The 16,631-nt window shown below is 47.6% G+C and overlaps 6 protein-coding genes and 1 non-coding gene across 7 annotated transcripts; 2 read left to right on the top strand and 5 right to left on the bottom strand.

Moving 5' to 3' along the window:
- Window positions 1–735: 735 nt before the first annotated feature.
- On the bottom strand, window positions 736–3,151 carry EDB82DRAFT_528167 (uncharacterized protein; the record flags this gene model as incomplete). Its single annotated transcript, XM_025728964.2, has 3 exons — window positions 736–955; window positions 1,152–1,747; window positions 1,871–3,151. The coding sequence occupies 3 exons, from the start codon at window positions 3,149–3,151 to the stop codon at window positions 736–738; spliced, it is 2,097 nt and encodes a 698-aa protein (XP_025583279.2).
- Window positions 3,152–4,168: 1,017 nt separating this feature from the next.
- Window positions 4,169–6,216, bottom strand: EDB82DRAFT_278834 (uncharacterized protein). The gene is made up of 2 exons (XM_025728963.2): window positions 5,672–6,216; window positions 4,169–5,618 (listed from the first exon to the last, which is right to left on the bottom strand). Exons 1-2 carry the CDS (start codon window positions 5,778–5,780, stop codon window positions 4,492–4,494), a joined length of 1,236 nt encoding a protein of 411 aa, XP_025583278.1. The 5' UTR covers window positions 5,781–6,216; the 3' UTR covers window positions 4,169–4,491.
- An 831-nt stretch (window positions 6,217–7,047) lies between these two features.
- On the top strand, window positions 7,048–9,071 carry EDB82DRAFT_510164 (caspase domain-containing protein). Its single transcript, XM_025728962.2, has 4 exons — window positions 7,048–7,953; window positions 8,004–8,442; window positions 8,491–8,660; window positions 8,709–9,071. Exons 1-4 carry the CDS (start codon window positions 7,389–7,391, stop codon window positions 8,732–8,734), a joined length of 1,200 nt encoding a protein of 399 aa, XP_025583277.1. The 5' UTR covers window positions 7,048–7,388; the 3' UTR covers window positions 8,735–9,071.
- Window positions 8,997–9,079, bottom strand: EDB82DRAFT_t196. The gene has a single exon. It is a non-coding gene; the product is annotated as a tRNA-Lys (tRNA).
- Window positions 9,080–11,197: 2,118 nt separating this feature from the next.
- EDB82DRAFT_539758 (concanavalin A-like lectin/glucanase domain-containing protein) lies at window positions 11,198–12,235 on the top strand. Its single transcript, XM_025728960.2, has 3 exons — window positions 11,198–11,950; window positions 11,998–12,050; window positions 12,105–12,235. Exons 1-3 carry the CDS (start codon window positions 11,313–11,315, stop codon window positions 12,149–12,151), a joined length of 738 nt encoding a protein of 245 aa, XP_025583275.2. The 5' UTR covers window positions 11,198–11,312; the 3' UTR covers window positions 12,152–12,235.
- Window position 12,236: 1 nt separating this feature from the next.
- On the bottom strand, window positions 12,237–13,868 carry EDB82DRAFT_450308 (major facilitator superfamily domain-containing protein). The gene is made up of 3 exons (XM_065607816.1): window positions 13,619–13,868; window positions 13,466–13,563; window positions 12,237–13,420 (listed from the first exon to the last, which is right to left on the bottom strand). The coding sequence occupies exons 1-3, from the start codon at window positions 13,794–13,796 to the stop codon at window positions 12,353–12,355; spliced, it is 1,344 nt and encodes a 447-aa protein (XP_065464258.1). The 5' UTR covers window positions 13,797–13,868; the 3' UTR covers window positions 12,237–12,352.
- Window positions 13,869–14,122: 254 nt separating this feature from the next.
- On the bottom strand, window positions 14,123–15,895 carry EDB82DRAFT_510159 (RTA1 like protein-domain-containing protein). Its single transcript, XM_025728958.2, has 2 exons — window positions 14,587–15,895; window positions 14,123–14,530 (listed from the first exon to the last, which is right to left on the bottom strand). The coding sequence occupies exons 1-2, from the start codon at window positions 15,393–15,395 to the stop codon at window positions 14,275–14,277; spliced, it is 1,065 nt and encodes a 354-aa protein (XP_025583273.1). The 5' UTR covers window positions 15,396–15,895; the 3' UTR covers window positions 14,123–14,274.
- Window positions 15,896–16,631: the final 736 nt, after the last annotated feature.

Here is a 16,631-nt window from a genome sequence, read left to right as displayed (position 1 = left end):
TGGCCTTGAAGAGAAATTACGCAAGGACAGGCGTAGACGTCCCTCACCATCATATCCTATGAATAACAGACATCCCATCCCATCATATCCTTCTATAAATACCATTATATACTCTCATCCAGAAATGCTAACATAAACAGTTTCACAATCGCTTACTCTGTTACCCACTCAGGCAGGTATTATTGCCCACACTCTACTGACACATCTCCTTCGAGCACTGACGATGAGACAAACTTTCCATCTCATACTATATTCTACTTTAGTCTTCTCTTCTCATTGTTCCTCGCTCCAGGACGCTGCTCAGCTCTAACCGCTAAGATGGTAACCTCAAACCCCAGGCACCTACCAGTCAGAAGTCCTCCATCCACCTGGCTAAGCTAGATAGTACCTCTGCCGTTAGACTCAATTGGGTTGGCAAGTACTCTCACTTTGGTGCCCGACTTTACAGCCGTTTATGGCAGTCCACTGGCCAACCTGCCTACTCCTGGACCACTGGGACAAGCTGCCCTTTGTATAGTTTCTTGGTCGCATTGGGGAATCGTTTAACTACGCCCTTTGCCCCATTTCGGTACTTTGCCTCGCGATGCCCTGACTAAATACCATTTTGTGGCAGCTGTTGGTTCGACATAGATAACAGTTTCTCCTATTTCGTTTATCCTTGGCGGTTCCTCTGGTATCTGGCCATGAACGGACGTATTTATGGTTGTATAGAAGTGTCGTGTTATAGTACTTATTTTACAAAGCAGCAGACTTCTCAGACCCCGACGTGCTGGTGACTTCTGAATAGTATGCCTCGTCGTTTGGTTCACGGCCAAGGAAGTTACTAAGACTCTTGAGTTCAGGTTGACTACCTCCAGGCTGCAAAACATGCTGACGATATCGCAAGCCAGTCTTCTTATCCATCGGGTCGGTCTTGAAGTGGCTAACCCACAAGTCGGTTGCGTATACTTTCGATCTGTGATGCCTGTGTTAGCAAGGGCGTCTATCGGGGCTTGAGAAACGCTGCTCTAAAGTCATTAGAGACGGCTTTATTAGGCCAGTTTGGGCTACTTTGACCATAGTCCTTGGGTTACTTATTTTTGTACCCAAAGACTTAGGAGGCCATCTTCTCTGCTGCCCACCAGAAAGTATCATCGGAAAGTTAAACTTACAATGCATAGGTGAAATACGCAGCATCATATCCACGGAAAGGATGTGCGAATGATGCCTGTCCAATACTATCAGCTCGTCCAAGACCCATGATCTCCGTCTTGCTCTCATTCCAAAGCTTGGTGGTATCCACGGGGTGAGTCTCATCAGCATTGTGAATCGTCAGATCGAACAAGGCGAGGAAAACTTGATGCAGCATCGCATGTGCTCCGTTGACATGCTTTGTCTTCGCAAGATCAAGCGCCAACTTCTCCGGCAACTCCTCCTCTGGTCTTATATCCTCATCACCTTTCTGGGTCTCCCAGAAGCTGAGATACTCATCGTTCAAATAACTGTAGTGTTTTCCGAGACGACGCAGCACAGAGGGTACCCATATCCAGTTCTCGAGGAGAATGCTGGGGATCTCGACAAAGTCGCGAGAGCAGCCGTGTTGATGCTTTGTGTGGGTGACGAGCTTATGGATCGCGTGGCCAAGCTCGTGGAACATTGTTTTGAGCTCGGAGTGTAGAAGTAGAGTTGGACGGCCGCGGGTATGAAGGAGGGATGTTACTAGAGATGAAGAAGGATAATGGCGCTTGTTGTCTGAAGTAATGAAGCCCTATGCTCTGGGTTAGTATCGAGCGTGGCTTAACAGTCAAGTTGGCCCCTAAACTTGAGGGTATAATAATAAATGAACTAAGATCATAGTCTAAACAGCATAAGTTGTGAAATGAATGCTTACCGGTTGGATGAGAGAGCTGTGTGCGCCGGCATATTTACCCTCTCGCGCATACAGGTCAAGGTAGAGGTATCCGAGGAACCCACCACCTTGATCCTCCGAGTTCCAGGCTTCGTAAACGGTGACATCCTTCTGCCAAACCGGGGCATCGGTAGGAACGAAGACCATGCCGAAAATCTCCTCAAATATGCGAAGCATGCCTTCAAGACTGTGATTAACTTCAAAATACTCCGATATAAGAAGTGAATCAACAGAGTATCTCTCCTTCTCGAGAATACGCGCATAGAATGCCCAATCCCACGCGTTCAACTTATCCGAGTCCTCCTCGGCCTCATCAGTACCGTGTTCCTTTATGTAAGCCTTCTTTATCTCCAATAATTTCTTCATCTCTTCATCAGCAAGAGGCTTCAATTGCACTCGCAGCTTGTTAAGCATCGTTATAACGCTCTCGACATTCTTCGCCATTTTATCCTCTATTTTGAGCTCCGCGTGGGTTCTGAAACCGAGCATTCGCGCCGTGCTGTTGCGCAGTTCGACTGCTCGCTCCAGACGGGCAACATTCTCGGGAAAGCGGCTTTCTTTGGCGATGTGATATGCTTTTCTTGTGCTGGCTCTGGTGGTATGTTTCATGATGGAGATGAGATGACCCTTTTTGAAGGTTGCTTTGAGCTCGCCTTTGTCGTTGACTTTCATCGCGTCGAGGACTGAAGAGGGTACGCCGTTGAGTTGAGAACGGGTGAAATAGATGCCATCATCGGATTCGCTAATTGTCTTTTTGGCTGCGATGAGGACTTCATTTCGCTCCTGTACAGCAGCTTTGTACTTTTCTCTCAGCGCCTCGTCTTCAATACCTGCGCCTGTGTTCTGGTACGCTCTATGCGTTTTGAACAGCATATACGCATCTTCCTCACCGAGCGCCTCTTTATGTTTACTCTTGTCATAAACTGCTTTTACAAGGGCTGCGACGTCTTTTCGCATGAGAGCTGCTGAATTGGCTTTGAGGAGCATTTCCTCTGCTGTGCGAGAAGCATCGCGAAGCTCTTTATCCTCAGATACGGAGCTGAAGAGACGAATTAGGAGAGTTTTCTTGGAAACTGCATGATCATCGTTGAGGATTGGCCTGAGGAGACTTGAGAATGTAGCTGTAGAGGGTGTAAGAGAAGCGACAAGGGAGTCTTCTAGAGCTTTTGTGGAGGATATGAGATCTGTTGTCTGACTGAGGATTTCGGAGGGGCTAAGTGTAAATGAGGGGGGAGGCTGAGGAGACGTTCTGCTTGAAGACATTCTTTGGAGTGTTTGTAGTTTGTGATAAGGGCGTAGTAGTTGAAGGGTAGTACGAGTTATGAGTTTCATGAGGTCAAGTGAAGTTGGAGATGTCAAGTTGTAGCGGCTAAAACTGTGGAGTTGGTGGTTATGAGGTTACCCTGTATCAACACATTTGTTTGTCAATCTTGATGGCTCGGGCTAAAGATGAGAAAATCAAACATGATTAGGTACATTTATCATATCTTAGATACATTTTTAGTTCATTTTATTAATTTTATGATTTATATCTTATAAATATTGCATGACTGTTGTCGGTGTCAGCACCTGTACATACACATCCACAAGCTTCATCATGGAGACCCAGCACGCCAAGAACAATGTCACCGATTACAACAGTAACATTAATCTAAGCATAAAAGCATAGACAGAACAAGCTTTCCATCTCAGTGCTTATTACTCGCTTCTTGAAAGCTTGAATGTGACAAGCACTTTCACTCGGCATTATTTGTGCCGTGGTCAACGTATAGTTGTGCTCGTGTATGATGATCCCTCTCTCACCGTCTACTACTACATCCATCCATGTGGGAATTTGAGGTACTATGCGCTTGTTTCATTTCTGCATAAAGGCCGCGCAATCTACCATGTGGGAAATGGAGCACGCAAGCAAGCATCCGCTCAGGAAAATTGAGTGAGTCAATTAAACGTCGCTCACATGCGCCGTATGAAGGAAGTGATCACGATAATGCGTTGCCAAGAGGAAACGAGGGGCTGTACTCATGGACCCTGTATAATGCCAAGCGTGGATACGGACAACTCACTCTTTTTGCCCAGAATCGCGCCATTAAACATAGTGGACTGTAGCTATGATTTTCTGGTACTAGTTGTTGACATGACTTGCAGCGAGTGTCTCGGGATGTTTAAGCTCAAAGTGCTTTCAGATTCAGCAGATTTCATGAAAGCCTCAAAACACCCCGAGGTTTGGCAGCACGGGTGATCTGTGATACACACCAACATAGACTTTACAAATGAGGACCCTGTTCTTGGCATTGTGCCGATAAGCGAAGGCAACTACCTCTTGCAGTAATAGTCTGTTTCCCTGCATCTTTAGCATGGTTGCATGGGCTAACGCCTAGTTATACCCAAATTAGTCGACTTTCAGTAACAGACAGACATATTTTCACAAAGTATCTTTTCACAGATCAATTAGGATGAATACACAATATGCTCTCTGGTATTGTACTACTGAGGTATTAACAAGTGAAGGAAATCCATCAACCTTCCAAGCCTGTGTGGCTTCAACCCAACCCTGTCAGAAATAGCCGTAAACGTGTCGTTATTCATAGTTCGTTTTCTATCGCTCAGTCCTCATACACCTCCTCGTAGGCTTCCTCGTATTCTTCGCGGGCCTCTTCCAGAGCTTCCTGATCACTACTGCTGGCATCCGAGTCCGCAGCAGCAGCCAGGGCCTCTTCGTACTCCTCACGAGCTTCTTGGACGTCTTCTCGGTCACTGCTAGAGACAGAGTCGCCATCTGCATCGGTGGCAGGCAGAACGCCAGGTGGGCCATCTTGGGCATACGGGTCGGCATAGGGATCCTCAGGGGGAGGAGCACCGTAGTAGTTGTTGATGACTTGAGGCTGTTGCTCGTAGGGGGCAGCGGCAGGAGCAGCAGCGGCGGCAGCGGCGGCATGCTTCTCCTCGTCGCTATCGCTGTCGTTGAGCTCGTTGGCGATCAGGGCACCACCTACAGCACCAAGTGCGAGACCACCAGCGGCACCGAGGAGCATACCAGAGCTGCCACTCTTCTTCTTCTCTCCTTGACCGTAAGGGTTGTTGCTGTTGTCACCATAGGCGCGGTCACCCTCTTGACCATACTGGCCCTGAGGAGCACCATAGGGTGACTGGCCTGGAGGAGCGTAGGGAGACTGGCCTGGAGGAGCACCGTAGGGAGACTGGCCAGGAGGAGCACCATAGTGTGAGGGAGCGCCGTAGCCGCCAGGAGCTGGAGATCCATAACCACCAGGAGCACCGTACTGGCCAGGAGGAGCACCGTAGCCACCAGGAGCTGGGGAACCGTATCCACCAGGAGCGCCGTAGCCACGAGATCCATCAGAAGGCTGAGACTCATAAGGAGGACGAGAGTCCGGGGGAGGGGGAGGAGGAGCATGCTGAGCCTGAGGAGCCTCCCACTGGGTGCGACCAGTAGCTTGCTCAACGTAGTACCATCTCTGGGAGTTTTGGTCGAACTGAGAAGTCCAACCCTGGGGCAGAGGAGGACGATCGGAAGGAGGCTGGTAGGCGGGCTGAGGGGGAGGGGCACCGTATCCCTGGGGAGCGGGAGAGCCGTATTGTTGAGGGGGAGCGCCGTATCCCTGAGGAGCAGGCGAACCGTACTGCTGAGGAGGAGCACCGTAACCCGGTGAGCCGCCGTACTGCTGCTGGGGAGGAGGAGATGCGTATCCGTTGTCGCCGTAGGCGCGGTTACCTGGGGAAGATTAGTTAACTACACCATTGAGATTATAGAGCAGAGGAGCTTACCGTCCTGAGGAGGCTGCTGAGGCTGCTGGGGCTGTTGTTGCTGCTCCTCCTTCTTGTCGCCGATACCGAGGTTCTCAAACTCCTTGGCGATCTTCTTGAAGAAAGACATGATGGGCGACTTCGAGATGGGAAGTCTGCTAGTAGGGGATAGAAATGCGAGAAAGAAAAAGGGAAAGAGGTAGATGAGAAGAGAAAAGGCCAAGAGAGAGCGACCGGGTTGTGTTTATATAATGGAGAATGGGCCTGAGGTGCGAACAGAAAACAGAAGAGGGAAGGATAGGTGCGACCCGTGCAGTTATCGACAGCCGGCAGAGTTTCTTGGCAGGTGCCGACAGTGCATGAGTGGTGGAGTGAAGCGTCTCACTGCTGAGAAAGGAAAGAGCGCAGTGAATATCACTGTGTGGAAATGATTCCGGTTACTCCGTTAGCGATAGGCAGGAGATTATTCGTCGTACAGGCACTAAGCATCTGTTGATACTGTCGCACTTCAATTCATCGACTGAGAGAGCCGCCAAAGTAAACAGTACAATGCCGTCCAATGTCCGATTACCCCTCCACCCAACACCCAACCTCAAGCTCAGGGACCTGTCTATCCACTAGACCTGCTACGTACGACGTGACCAATCAGTGGACCTTTGGTGACCCCTGCGGGCCGGTCCGGCGGGGCAGCCAACGCTCAACGGGACAGCTAACTTAGTACTTTTCGACGGCTTGAAGCTTGTGCCTCGAGCTTTACGAGAAACAGTGCGATATTATGCCTCGTGTTTGGGATAGAGGTTTGTTGTGTTGTAGTTTTGGATAACATGATTTCCAGCTTGCTATTTGAAACACTGATTACTAGGAATTCATGCCAGCGCCTGTACACAGCATATCAGGATATGTTGATCCCTAGACAGATGCTGGAGGATGTGCTCCACAACAAAAGCGTGGAGTCAACTGAAGTAGAGATCCATCCCGGATTTCCCTCAGTCTGACAATCGCCCCAAACGCTCATGACACCTCAAGGCGGCTCTGAAGCGCTGTCCGTTGTGGCGAAGCAGAGATCCAAACAGTCATAATTTACGATTGGTATGCTGTGCTCTGCAAGGGAAATTTGATGAATGGTATTAACTTGCCGCGTCACTTGTCTTTACAACCGAGAGGCCGCCCATGATGCTGTTATGAGGCATCAGTCGATGAGAAAGAAAACCCCCAATATCAACCATGGGGGGTTTCATGTCGTCTCACAATATTGTGTCCCTTGTGACATGTATGAATGATTCACAGGCTCATTTGCTTGTTGACACCTGTCTGACACTGCGGTGAGGGGGAGGGGCTCTTGCAGCGCCAAGAAAAGTCCAGGTCTCTTGGCGTCTCTTCCCCTCCAGCGGCCTCCAGAACATTCACCAGCCAGACGATTTTCAGGGGAGCTCAGGGCTGGAGAATCAGGCCCGTTTCTTCCGGCGGGGAGAGCTGCCCCTCTGCCCCTCTATAGGTCCCCTCCAGCTCCGTCATGGATGTCGCAGTGATTAGCGCCCGCTAGCACTGGATGGAGGGGAGCTCATTCCTGCAAGACTTAGGTGAGGCTGGCATTCATTGATTGCTTTGCTTATACTGCTGACCCATTACTGTTTCGTCTCTGCACCTAACTATTGGAATCTCAAAGGCTCCCTCTTGCATCTTCTCCCTTTCCCTCATATCGATTTCTCGAGCATCATCTTCCACAAATCAGGCCAACATGTCCTACTTTCCAGGTCAAGGGTATCAAGGAGGCGGCGGTAATGGCTATGGATACGGTCCTCCATCTGGACCTCCTCCTCCCCAGCAACAATACGGCGGTTACTCCGGGGATAATTCCGGATCGCGAAGATACCCTCCCCCGAATTATCCTCCCCCTCCTCATCTCGACGCCTACGGCTTTCCTCTCCCACAGGGCCTTCACCATCACGCCCAACACGCTCGATCAGGACCTCCTCCTCCCGCTGCACCCCAGCAGTTCGGCCATGGAGCCCCCGAAGGCTATACTTTCCAATACTCCAGATGTACTGGTCGTCGCAAGGCACTTCTCATCGGCATCAACTACTTTAACCAAGAAGGAGAGCTGCGAGGATGTATCAACGACGTACACAACGTCTCCGCTTTCTTGGTCGAGCGCTATGGCTACAAGAGAGAGGACATGATCTTGTTGACCGATGATCAACAAGATCCAGTCATGATTCCTACCAGAGAGAACATCATCCGCGCTATGGGTTGGCTCGTGCAAAATGCTCAGCCTGATGACGCTCTCTTCCTTCACTATTCCGGTAAGTTGATGCCTTTCATATAAAGACGTCGCCTAACCATAGCTGTATAGGTCACGGTGGCCAGGTCGAAGACGAAGATGGCGATGAGGATGACGGATACGATGAATGTATTTACCCCGTCGATCACACCCAGGCCGGCCCCATCATTGACGACGAGATCCATTTCCGTGTCGTCAAGCCCTTGGTTCAAGGTGTTCGTCTCACTGCTATCTTTGACTCGTGTCATTCCGCCACTGTCATGGATCTTCCATACGTCTACTCAACCAAGGGTGCTCTCAAGGAACCCAACCTGGCCAAAGAAGCTGCCTCAGGTCTCTTTGACGCCTTCAAATCATACTCTAGTGGAGATATTGCTGGGGCTGCTAGTTCAGTGTTCGGTTTGGCCAAGTCTGCATTTACCGGCGACGAAGCATATGAGAGAACCAAGGACACTCGAACATCGCCTGCTGATGTTGTCATGTGGTCCGGAAGCAAAGACGATCAGACATCGTGAGTAAAAACATGTGATATCGGTAATTTCTCTAACAGTTCTTCCAGGGCCGACGCTACGATTAACGCTCAAGCCACCGGTGCCATGTCGTGGGCTTTCATTTCAGCTATCAAGGCCAATCCTAAGCAGAGCTACGTTGAGTTGCTGAACAGTGTCCGCGATATTCTCGAGACAAAGTATACTCAGAAGCCACAGCTCTCGAGTAGTCACCCCATTGGTAAGTCGGTGCCCCAGTGGTATCGTACATTCGCTAATATCTCCCTAGACACCGACCTCTTGTTTGTTATGTGAGGTAGATGAGAAGCCACGTTTGGGCACTGCATGAGCATGGGAAGATTGGGTCAGCGCATCTGCAGTTTTAATGATATGCTTTATGATTGAACCGAATGAACGATACAATACACATCTCGACTCGTCATCACATACCGTCTAGTGAGTGTATGTCTCAACTGACCTCCACAGATCAAACCTTTTACCCACAGCCTTCTCTCCACGATGAAGACGAACAAAAAACCAAAAAAAAAGAGAATCAATCGTATCATTGTATAGGAACAGCCCGATGCGGGGGTCGAACCCGCAGCCTTGAGATTGCGTACTCGTAAGAGTCTCACGCTCTACCGATTGAGCTAACCAGGCGAAGCTCTGATTGGATGTTGAGGTTGTTGTAAATTGATCTCACGTAGTTCCAGAAGATGCAGTTGTTGACCACTGAGACTACAATATCGTGGCATGGAGTGGACGAAAACAAGCAGCTGCTTTTAGTTGTACTGAGAGGAGATTGCTCTTTGAGTTAGGGCCAATGAAACAGCTTTTAGTTTGTACCAGGCTTGAATACAGTAGAAAGTCTTGCGGGCAACATCATGAGGCGAAACTGGTGAGTATAGTCTATGAGGGTGCAAAAATAACTGCTGGCCTAAGAGCCTGGTCTAAGTAGCGACTTTCCGATCGCACAATAGACAGTGTGATAATCAAGCTCGATAATTTATCAACAGTGCGGTTGTCTGTCATTGTCTATTTCACAGCGGCTGACAGTTCATAATGGGCGAGCCAAGCGTTCGAGCTTGTGGAATCAGATGAACATATGGTTACGCTACCTTGACAAGTTGGCCTCCGAGCTTTAAAGTATAGGAATATGTATTCTAAGAAACCTGATCTGAAAAGCATAAGCTGCCCTAATAATTCCATCCTTTACGCTTCTAGCTACCAAAATTTCTAGTACACTCAAACCTGCAGTTTGTCAAAACGCTTTTCAGGAGGACTTTGATCAACTTCTTCCTATTTTCTTTTTCGCTTCTTCTCCCTTTTCTCCACTTGACGGTTCTCTAAGTACTCTAGCGGGTCCCATCTTGGCGGTTCTATTGCAAATAGCTGATATCCAAAGTGATTCAGCATTGGTAGAAACGGGCCGTACGGTTGGGTCGCCTTCTCTTTAGCTTCCTCTGACGAGAAGGGATATGTGTACGCTGTGAAAGGACAAGAGTCGGGCATTCCCCGAGGCTTAACCAGCCGCTTTTCCAGATGCTCGTAGTCTCTGTTCCACAACAAGATGATATGCCATTGGAAAGCGAATAGATCCCATGCTGCTAGGCTTGAGAAAGTCCAGAGGGGTTGGTATACTGAGGGCGGACCGTAGGGGTGAGGAGCTAGCTTGTCCTTGCCTGGGTTCACTCACAAGTTTGATGGCATAGAGCTGATTTCTCCATTTTGCTTTGACGATCACGCCGTGCTTTGAGTCGCAATTTAAAACCTCTAGAAATCGGAACTCGTCGATAATGTTATATGGAAAGGGTCCTAATGATGGACCTTCACACTCGGGCAAGTTGATAGGCGTCATGATGTTGTTGGACCGAGCGTCGAAGGAGGAAAAAGTAGTTGCTGTGCGTACACCTTAAGCATAAGTTTCTTCTATCAGCTATCATAAGCCCGTTATAGAATAGAGTTCGGTCGTTGCTGTGTTGTTATAGCTACCCTACCGCAGAACATGCTCTTGGAGGAAAGTTAGATAGTGAAGATGAATAAGGGAGAATTTGACGAAGGAATTTCACTGAGAAGGCATCAGTGCACCTTATTACCTAGAAACAGACAGCGCAGTGGGCAAAAGTGCAGGGAAAGTGCGATACGGGAAAGTCGATTCCAAAGATCAGGTATCGCATTATTCTCAACCCTTCGGGACTTGTCTGAATTGTTAATGGACAAGATGGTTGTTTAGCAAACACTGAACATCCATGATGTAGAGGTTCGTACAGTAGCGTTTTCATCAGACAACAAAATGCATGCTTCAGCATCACGAGATAAGGTATACCGTGAAAGTCTATATCCACAGTATAAGAAACTTACTGCAGGCACATAAAACTATCTTTTATCTTATCATCTCAAAATCAAGCCATGTTCAAGATTAAGGTTGGGAAATAAACACAGGCTATGACAGACTTACTGTGCCTCCAGTGTATCAGAACAAATGGTTACTGAGCATAAGTGACGAAATTGAAAGGTCGGTTTATGCTATTTAGACTAGGGCACTTATGCTGGTTATTTTTGTACCCTCAGACTTGAGAGGGAGGTCCAACGTTTCTGCTACCCATTAGAGAACGCATTATAGCTTCAAGAGTTATATCGAATGGCTCAATCTCGTACCATATAACCATCGGGCCACTCATTGATGCGTTTTGTTTGTCCGCGGACTTTGTTTCGGCAATCATCGGCGATCTTGTTTCAAGATCCCAGACGACGTTCCATTGAAACTGCCTCGTGCCCATAATTGTACGAGATATAGCAGACTCCTCAACTCAGCAGTCCTTGTTTAAATAGTGAACTGATCTCTACTGCTTTTAAAATCGTAAGGAAACTTGTCTTCTCCACTTCTTCAAAAATGTATTCCAAAAGGCTTCTCCTTGCGCTTCAATGCGCCGCAGTATCATGCTCCAGCCTACGACCTCCAATCGAACGGCGCGCAGTAACAGAGATACCTCCAGACTCATTCAACTCAATAGATACTTATTGGAATTATCTTTACCCTTGGGGTCCTACACATAATGGCGGCGCGCGAATGGACGAAGAACACGTCTCAGTCACCGACGGCGTCTTGACTCTAACTGCCGAACCAAGAGACGACCAAGAGGATCCTATTCACTACCTGTCTGGCGCGATCCACGCCAAATCAACCTTTACCGTCGTCGCAGGCGGCGGATACGACATAAATGCTGAATTCATCGCCCCAGTCGATAAAGGAACGTGGCCGGCCTTTTGGCTCAACGCCGCAAGCGGATGGCCTCCGGAGATTGATATTGCAGAGTGGAAAGGCACTGGAAAGATTTCCTTCAACACATTCAACACTTCAGATGAAGTCACTGCACTCGATAGGGATTATCCAAACCCTACAGAGTGGCACTCTGTTCGTGCTGAGTTGAGAGATGAGAATGGGGCGGATGTGAGAGTCAAGTTCTTCCTTGATGGGGTTGAGCAGACGACACAGTATGGGAGGGACTACATCGGTGCTGGACTTCGTTTGTGAGTTTAGAACTGGAAGAGTAGTATAAGAAGCTAACTTTTGGCAGGATTGTGAATTATCAAACTGAGGGATCTTCTGGTTCGCCTGGACCTACGACTCGCAAGTTGTTCCTCTCTGAGAGATTAGCTATTTGATACTGACTTGAATTTGTAGCGACTACTTTCCAAGTTCGAAATGTCGAGGTCATTAGTCTCAACTAGATTCGTCATAGAGTTGAAGCAAGAATTGATCTGCTAGGGGCCTTGGAACTTGAAGATATCAAATGGATTCCAAATAAATACAACAACTTTTTAGATTTCTTCCTTCTACATGCAAATACGACATAACTATTATCTTTCTTTTCAATTATCTACTCCAAATGAAAACAACTTTTGTAGAGCCGTGACCAAAGATTGTCTTTCTCATAGAACATTCATATAGCGCCATAGAAAGTTGACACCACTTACCAAACCCGTCAACCCAGTATACAAAATCAAAATTCCATACCCACTTCCATATCCCCCGATAACCTTTCCTTGCCATGGTTGGCCTCTAATAAGTGAGCCGCTCAAGGGTCCAGAAATGATATTTCCTACCCCTCTACCCACACAAAGATGACCGTGGACCATGACAGGATCAACATATTCGTTTTGGTCTTGAAATTTCTGTGTCACCTCTCTCATGATACCAGGCCATATCGAAGCCCACGATCCAGCGAAGAGGCCGTACATGACGCAGAATACGTACAGAACTGGTAGAGATGCTGAGAGTCCCCAGACGAGTAGGACTGAGATCCCCACACCGACTGCTGATATGAGCATGCATGTTGTGACGGCGAGTTTATCGCTGAGAGAGCCCATGATCATCAAGCCTGCTGTCGTAGCAATGTTAACCAGAATAACAGTCAGAGCTGATAGAACAGCCGAAGTGCCAAATGTTGTTCGAGCATATGTTGGTAGATAGATGGTAGGAAGAAAGTATCCTGTCGCTTCAACAACATTTGCCAACTGGTGTAGCATAAACACTCTGGACGTGAGGAACCGCATATTGAGAGGTTTCCTATTGATTGTGGATGAAAGGGGAAGTCTGGGCTTAACAAAGTAGGCCAGCGGGGCCGCACTTCCAAACAGAATTCCCGAGCAGATCCTCACAGTCGTTTCGAATCCGTACTTTTCAAGAAGGGCTTGGAGAAGTAAAGGGAGTATGGCACCTCCAGCTCCAGCAGCGCTCCAGACGATACCGTATGCGAAGCCTTTTCTTTGCACGAACCACTCGTCGATGTAGAGAGTGCAAGGACAATAAGCAAAGCAGCCACCAATACCGAATAGAACGCCTTGAGTTGCGATGAGTTGTGGTACTGTGTTACAGAAGGAACTCACAGCCATGGCAAGGGATGTGACTATGAGGCCTACCCAGGTGAACCAGCGGGCTTGACGGGGATAGAAACGGCATATTATGACAACGAAAGGGGCTCCAAGATAAAGCATGCCCTGGATCATGTTAGAAGAGGTTTGATATGTGAATTGGTTTCTTACGGTGGTGGTAGTTCCGATAGCAGCAATATTGCTAGACCCTGCGAACGGCTCATTGTGACTGTAGTATTCTTGAAAAACACCAAATGAAAAACCAAAGCCTATGATGAATGCTGTTAGCCAGTTGGTCTGTAGCAATACTGTGGTGGAACTTGCCAAAGGTTACTGCTTCGACGACCCAGCATGCGGCCAGGAATAAATAAGCCTTTCTTCCACCATCGGCGCGAGGTAGCGAAAACTCGACATCTGTGGTTCGAGATTCCAAACCCTGGTCGAGACTATTCTGTGGTGATTCGGCCCTGTTGGGTACCAATTCAATTGATGTCTGGGACATTGAAGATTTAAGTGTATGTATGTAATAAATATCAACTTTGACTTGTATTGAATAGCGAGTATCACCACTGTTCCTTCAATTGAATGGCGATTACGCCCTCTATATACTTTAAATGACGCCCTGCAAGTAATTGGAAGGTGCTTACTGCATGTTTCTTCCTAACTCGTAGTTGTTGTTGTACTTGTAGGGCGCAAAAACTGTGCGACATCGGCTATAAATGTGGCTGTCTTACTGTAACGGGCTTATTGGCTGGACAATGTGAGCAAATAAATGCAGTGTCGGCTCAATCATCCGAAGATGAATTCAGTCACATGAAAGAGGAGAGTTTGAACTAATGCAATGGAATTACAAAGACTCCATGTTATGACACTAATCTATTATACACGATATTGAACCAAACTAGACAAAACTCCATCAAAGATCATCGCTCGCTAAGAAAATGTGCGCCATCTCTCTCTATCTCCTCTATGTGTCTCCCTTAGGCGTAACCCTGTTGCTGAGACTGTTGCTGTTGTCGTCCGACCAGAGCAGAGTTACTCTCCATCCGAATACCCTCATACATCTTACCTTGGCTCTTCTTGATCTTGCTTAGGCCCAGGTAGGGAAAGAAGTAGCAGGGATGCAAGATTGTGATGAGTCCGATGGATATAAGCATGGCTGTTGCGTCGAAGACAATGAATAGCGGTTCGTTTTGTAGGACATCTCTTGCGATGTCTGGGATGGTCTCTGCGATACTAGACAAGAAGTTAGTATGGCCATGTTAATAATCGAGGATGCAGGGAGCTCTTACCGGTAGATACATCGGAGGATGATACAGACGTAGGCAATGCCCAGACAATAACAGAACCACCGGACCCTCTTGGCTTCTTTGATAGTCGCCTCCTCTCGAGCAACAGGGACCTTGTCACGCGTCGGACCCCCGGTTACGTATGAAGGAGGAGCAGTACCAGGAGCACCCATCAATAAATCCCTACCCTTCAACGACTGGCTTCGACGTCGAATGTATATCATCATCAGAGTTCCACAGCACAGCATGTTGGCAACCTGAAACGCAACACCTCCAGTGACAAGGATCTCTCCCAGCTTTTTTGTCGTCTTGGTTCCCTTGCCCACTGTCTCCAAAGCCGTCAAGCCACCACCGATGACCTGTATGAAAATTGAAAGAAAATCCGTACCGACGAAGACGAGAGGATACAACCTAGGCTTGAGCACCGACCACTTTGCTCCATACCACATGACGATGTGTTTGAAGGTGACGGATATAGCAGCGGCGACAAGAGTCGGAGCGAGGAGAAGCGTGAGGTAGGAGATGATAAAGACATTTTGCTGCCATGGGTTTCGAGAGAGACTAAAGCGTGCTATGTGGCCGACGACTTCAAAGATGGTTCCTATGCCTAGCCAGATCATGTATGACCATGTCTTTGCGCGGATGCCTTGAAAGATCTGTGCAAGGAGGAGAATCACGAATGAAACTGCGAAGAACCCTGCGGCGCCTCCCGAGAGATAGTCACCATAGATGGTGTATTCGACAGCACATGCATCTGTGACTTTATCGCAGTTGTCGTAGTTTGGCACCCAAGTTTCGTTTTTGTCGCCCATGATGTTTGTTGATACACCTAGCAAGATGTATAGATCTGTTTTCGGAAAGATAGTATAAAGATGAAGGGGAGTGTGTAATTAAATATGGGTTTATACGAGAAAAGGGGTTTTGTTTTATAGATAACAAAGAGGGAGCATGACATGTAACATGTAGTGGTTTCTTGTATCACCAACCAACACGCAATAAACAGGGCTGTGTGACAACCACTTCAGACAAACAAAGACCTGCATCTTTGCAACTCCAATTTCCACTTTCATCTGCACTGCAACTGTGCTGAGGTGTCGTCTAGATAAGAATGTAGGTAACTGCGAGTCTTTCAGTGGCTTATGTCCCGTCTGTATGAAACATAACCAATCGGAATTAATCTCTTTACAGGAGCCAAGTATTTCACAGAGTGTAAAGTAAGCAGATTTCAATGCAGTAAGCGCCCATCATACCTCAAAGGTTATGCATAAGGCGAGGGCCCGCGTCGTCAGCGACTTCACCCGCAGCAGAGCCAAGCTGTAATAGGATAAGCACTAATGTCAGAGCGGAATCATATTTTTTACGGACACGGAGGATGGAAATAGTTCCGGTAGTTGTGATGTTGTTTAATCTCAGCCTTGGAGCTAAGCCTTGACATGACAAGGCGTGGATCATCGGTCCGGCTAGGCGCAGGATATTTCCCTTTTGGGTAAATTATTCGAGATGAGGGATGAATATTCTATACTGGTTTTGATTTTGATTGTTTATTATGTATGCAGGTATGATTGTATTGGAATTGTTGTTTGTCTACTGTCAGGGCAGTCGACACTAAAAACGATCGTATGAGGTTGATAAAGTTATACTTGTGATTACTTCGGCGAGTGTCAAGGATGATAGATTACCTTTATTTGATGGGGTTCTCCTCAAAGATTGATAATAGATTATTTTTATGACATTGTCGGAAAGAAGGACGCAAAATATTTTATTAGAATATGCTTGAACTCAGATCGAAATCACTCTTCTAGAATATCTGAACATCCATCGGATCGGGTGTTAAAAGATATCCGACTCCGTGGATGATCATCCTTGCAGTCCACTCTTTCAGCTTGACTAGGAACATCAAACATCTCCTCAAGCAAGGACCTCTCACTACTTCCATTATGGCTAATAAAACACAATGCATGTGATTAAACACAGTCACTCACCAGCCAAGGCAAAACTGGAATGCAACGCAATCTTGTCTTGAACCCACAAAGCCAAGACATACGTTA

The sequence above is a fragment of the Fusarium venenatum genome (assembly GCF_020744135.1).
Source record: "Fusarium venenatum strain MPI-CAGE-CH-0201 chromosome Unknown EDB82scaffold_3, whole genome shotgun sequence".
In the NCBI taxonomy this organism is placed as follows: domain Eukaryota; kingdom Fungi; phylum Ascomycota; class Sordariomycetes; order Hypocreales; family Nectriaceae; genus Fusarium; species Fusarium venenatum.
Note: the sequence above shows the minus strand (reverse complement) of the source record. Positions and strands in the feature narration are given on the sequence as shown.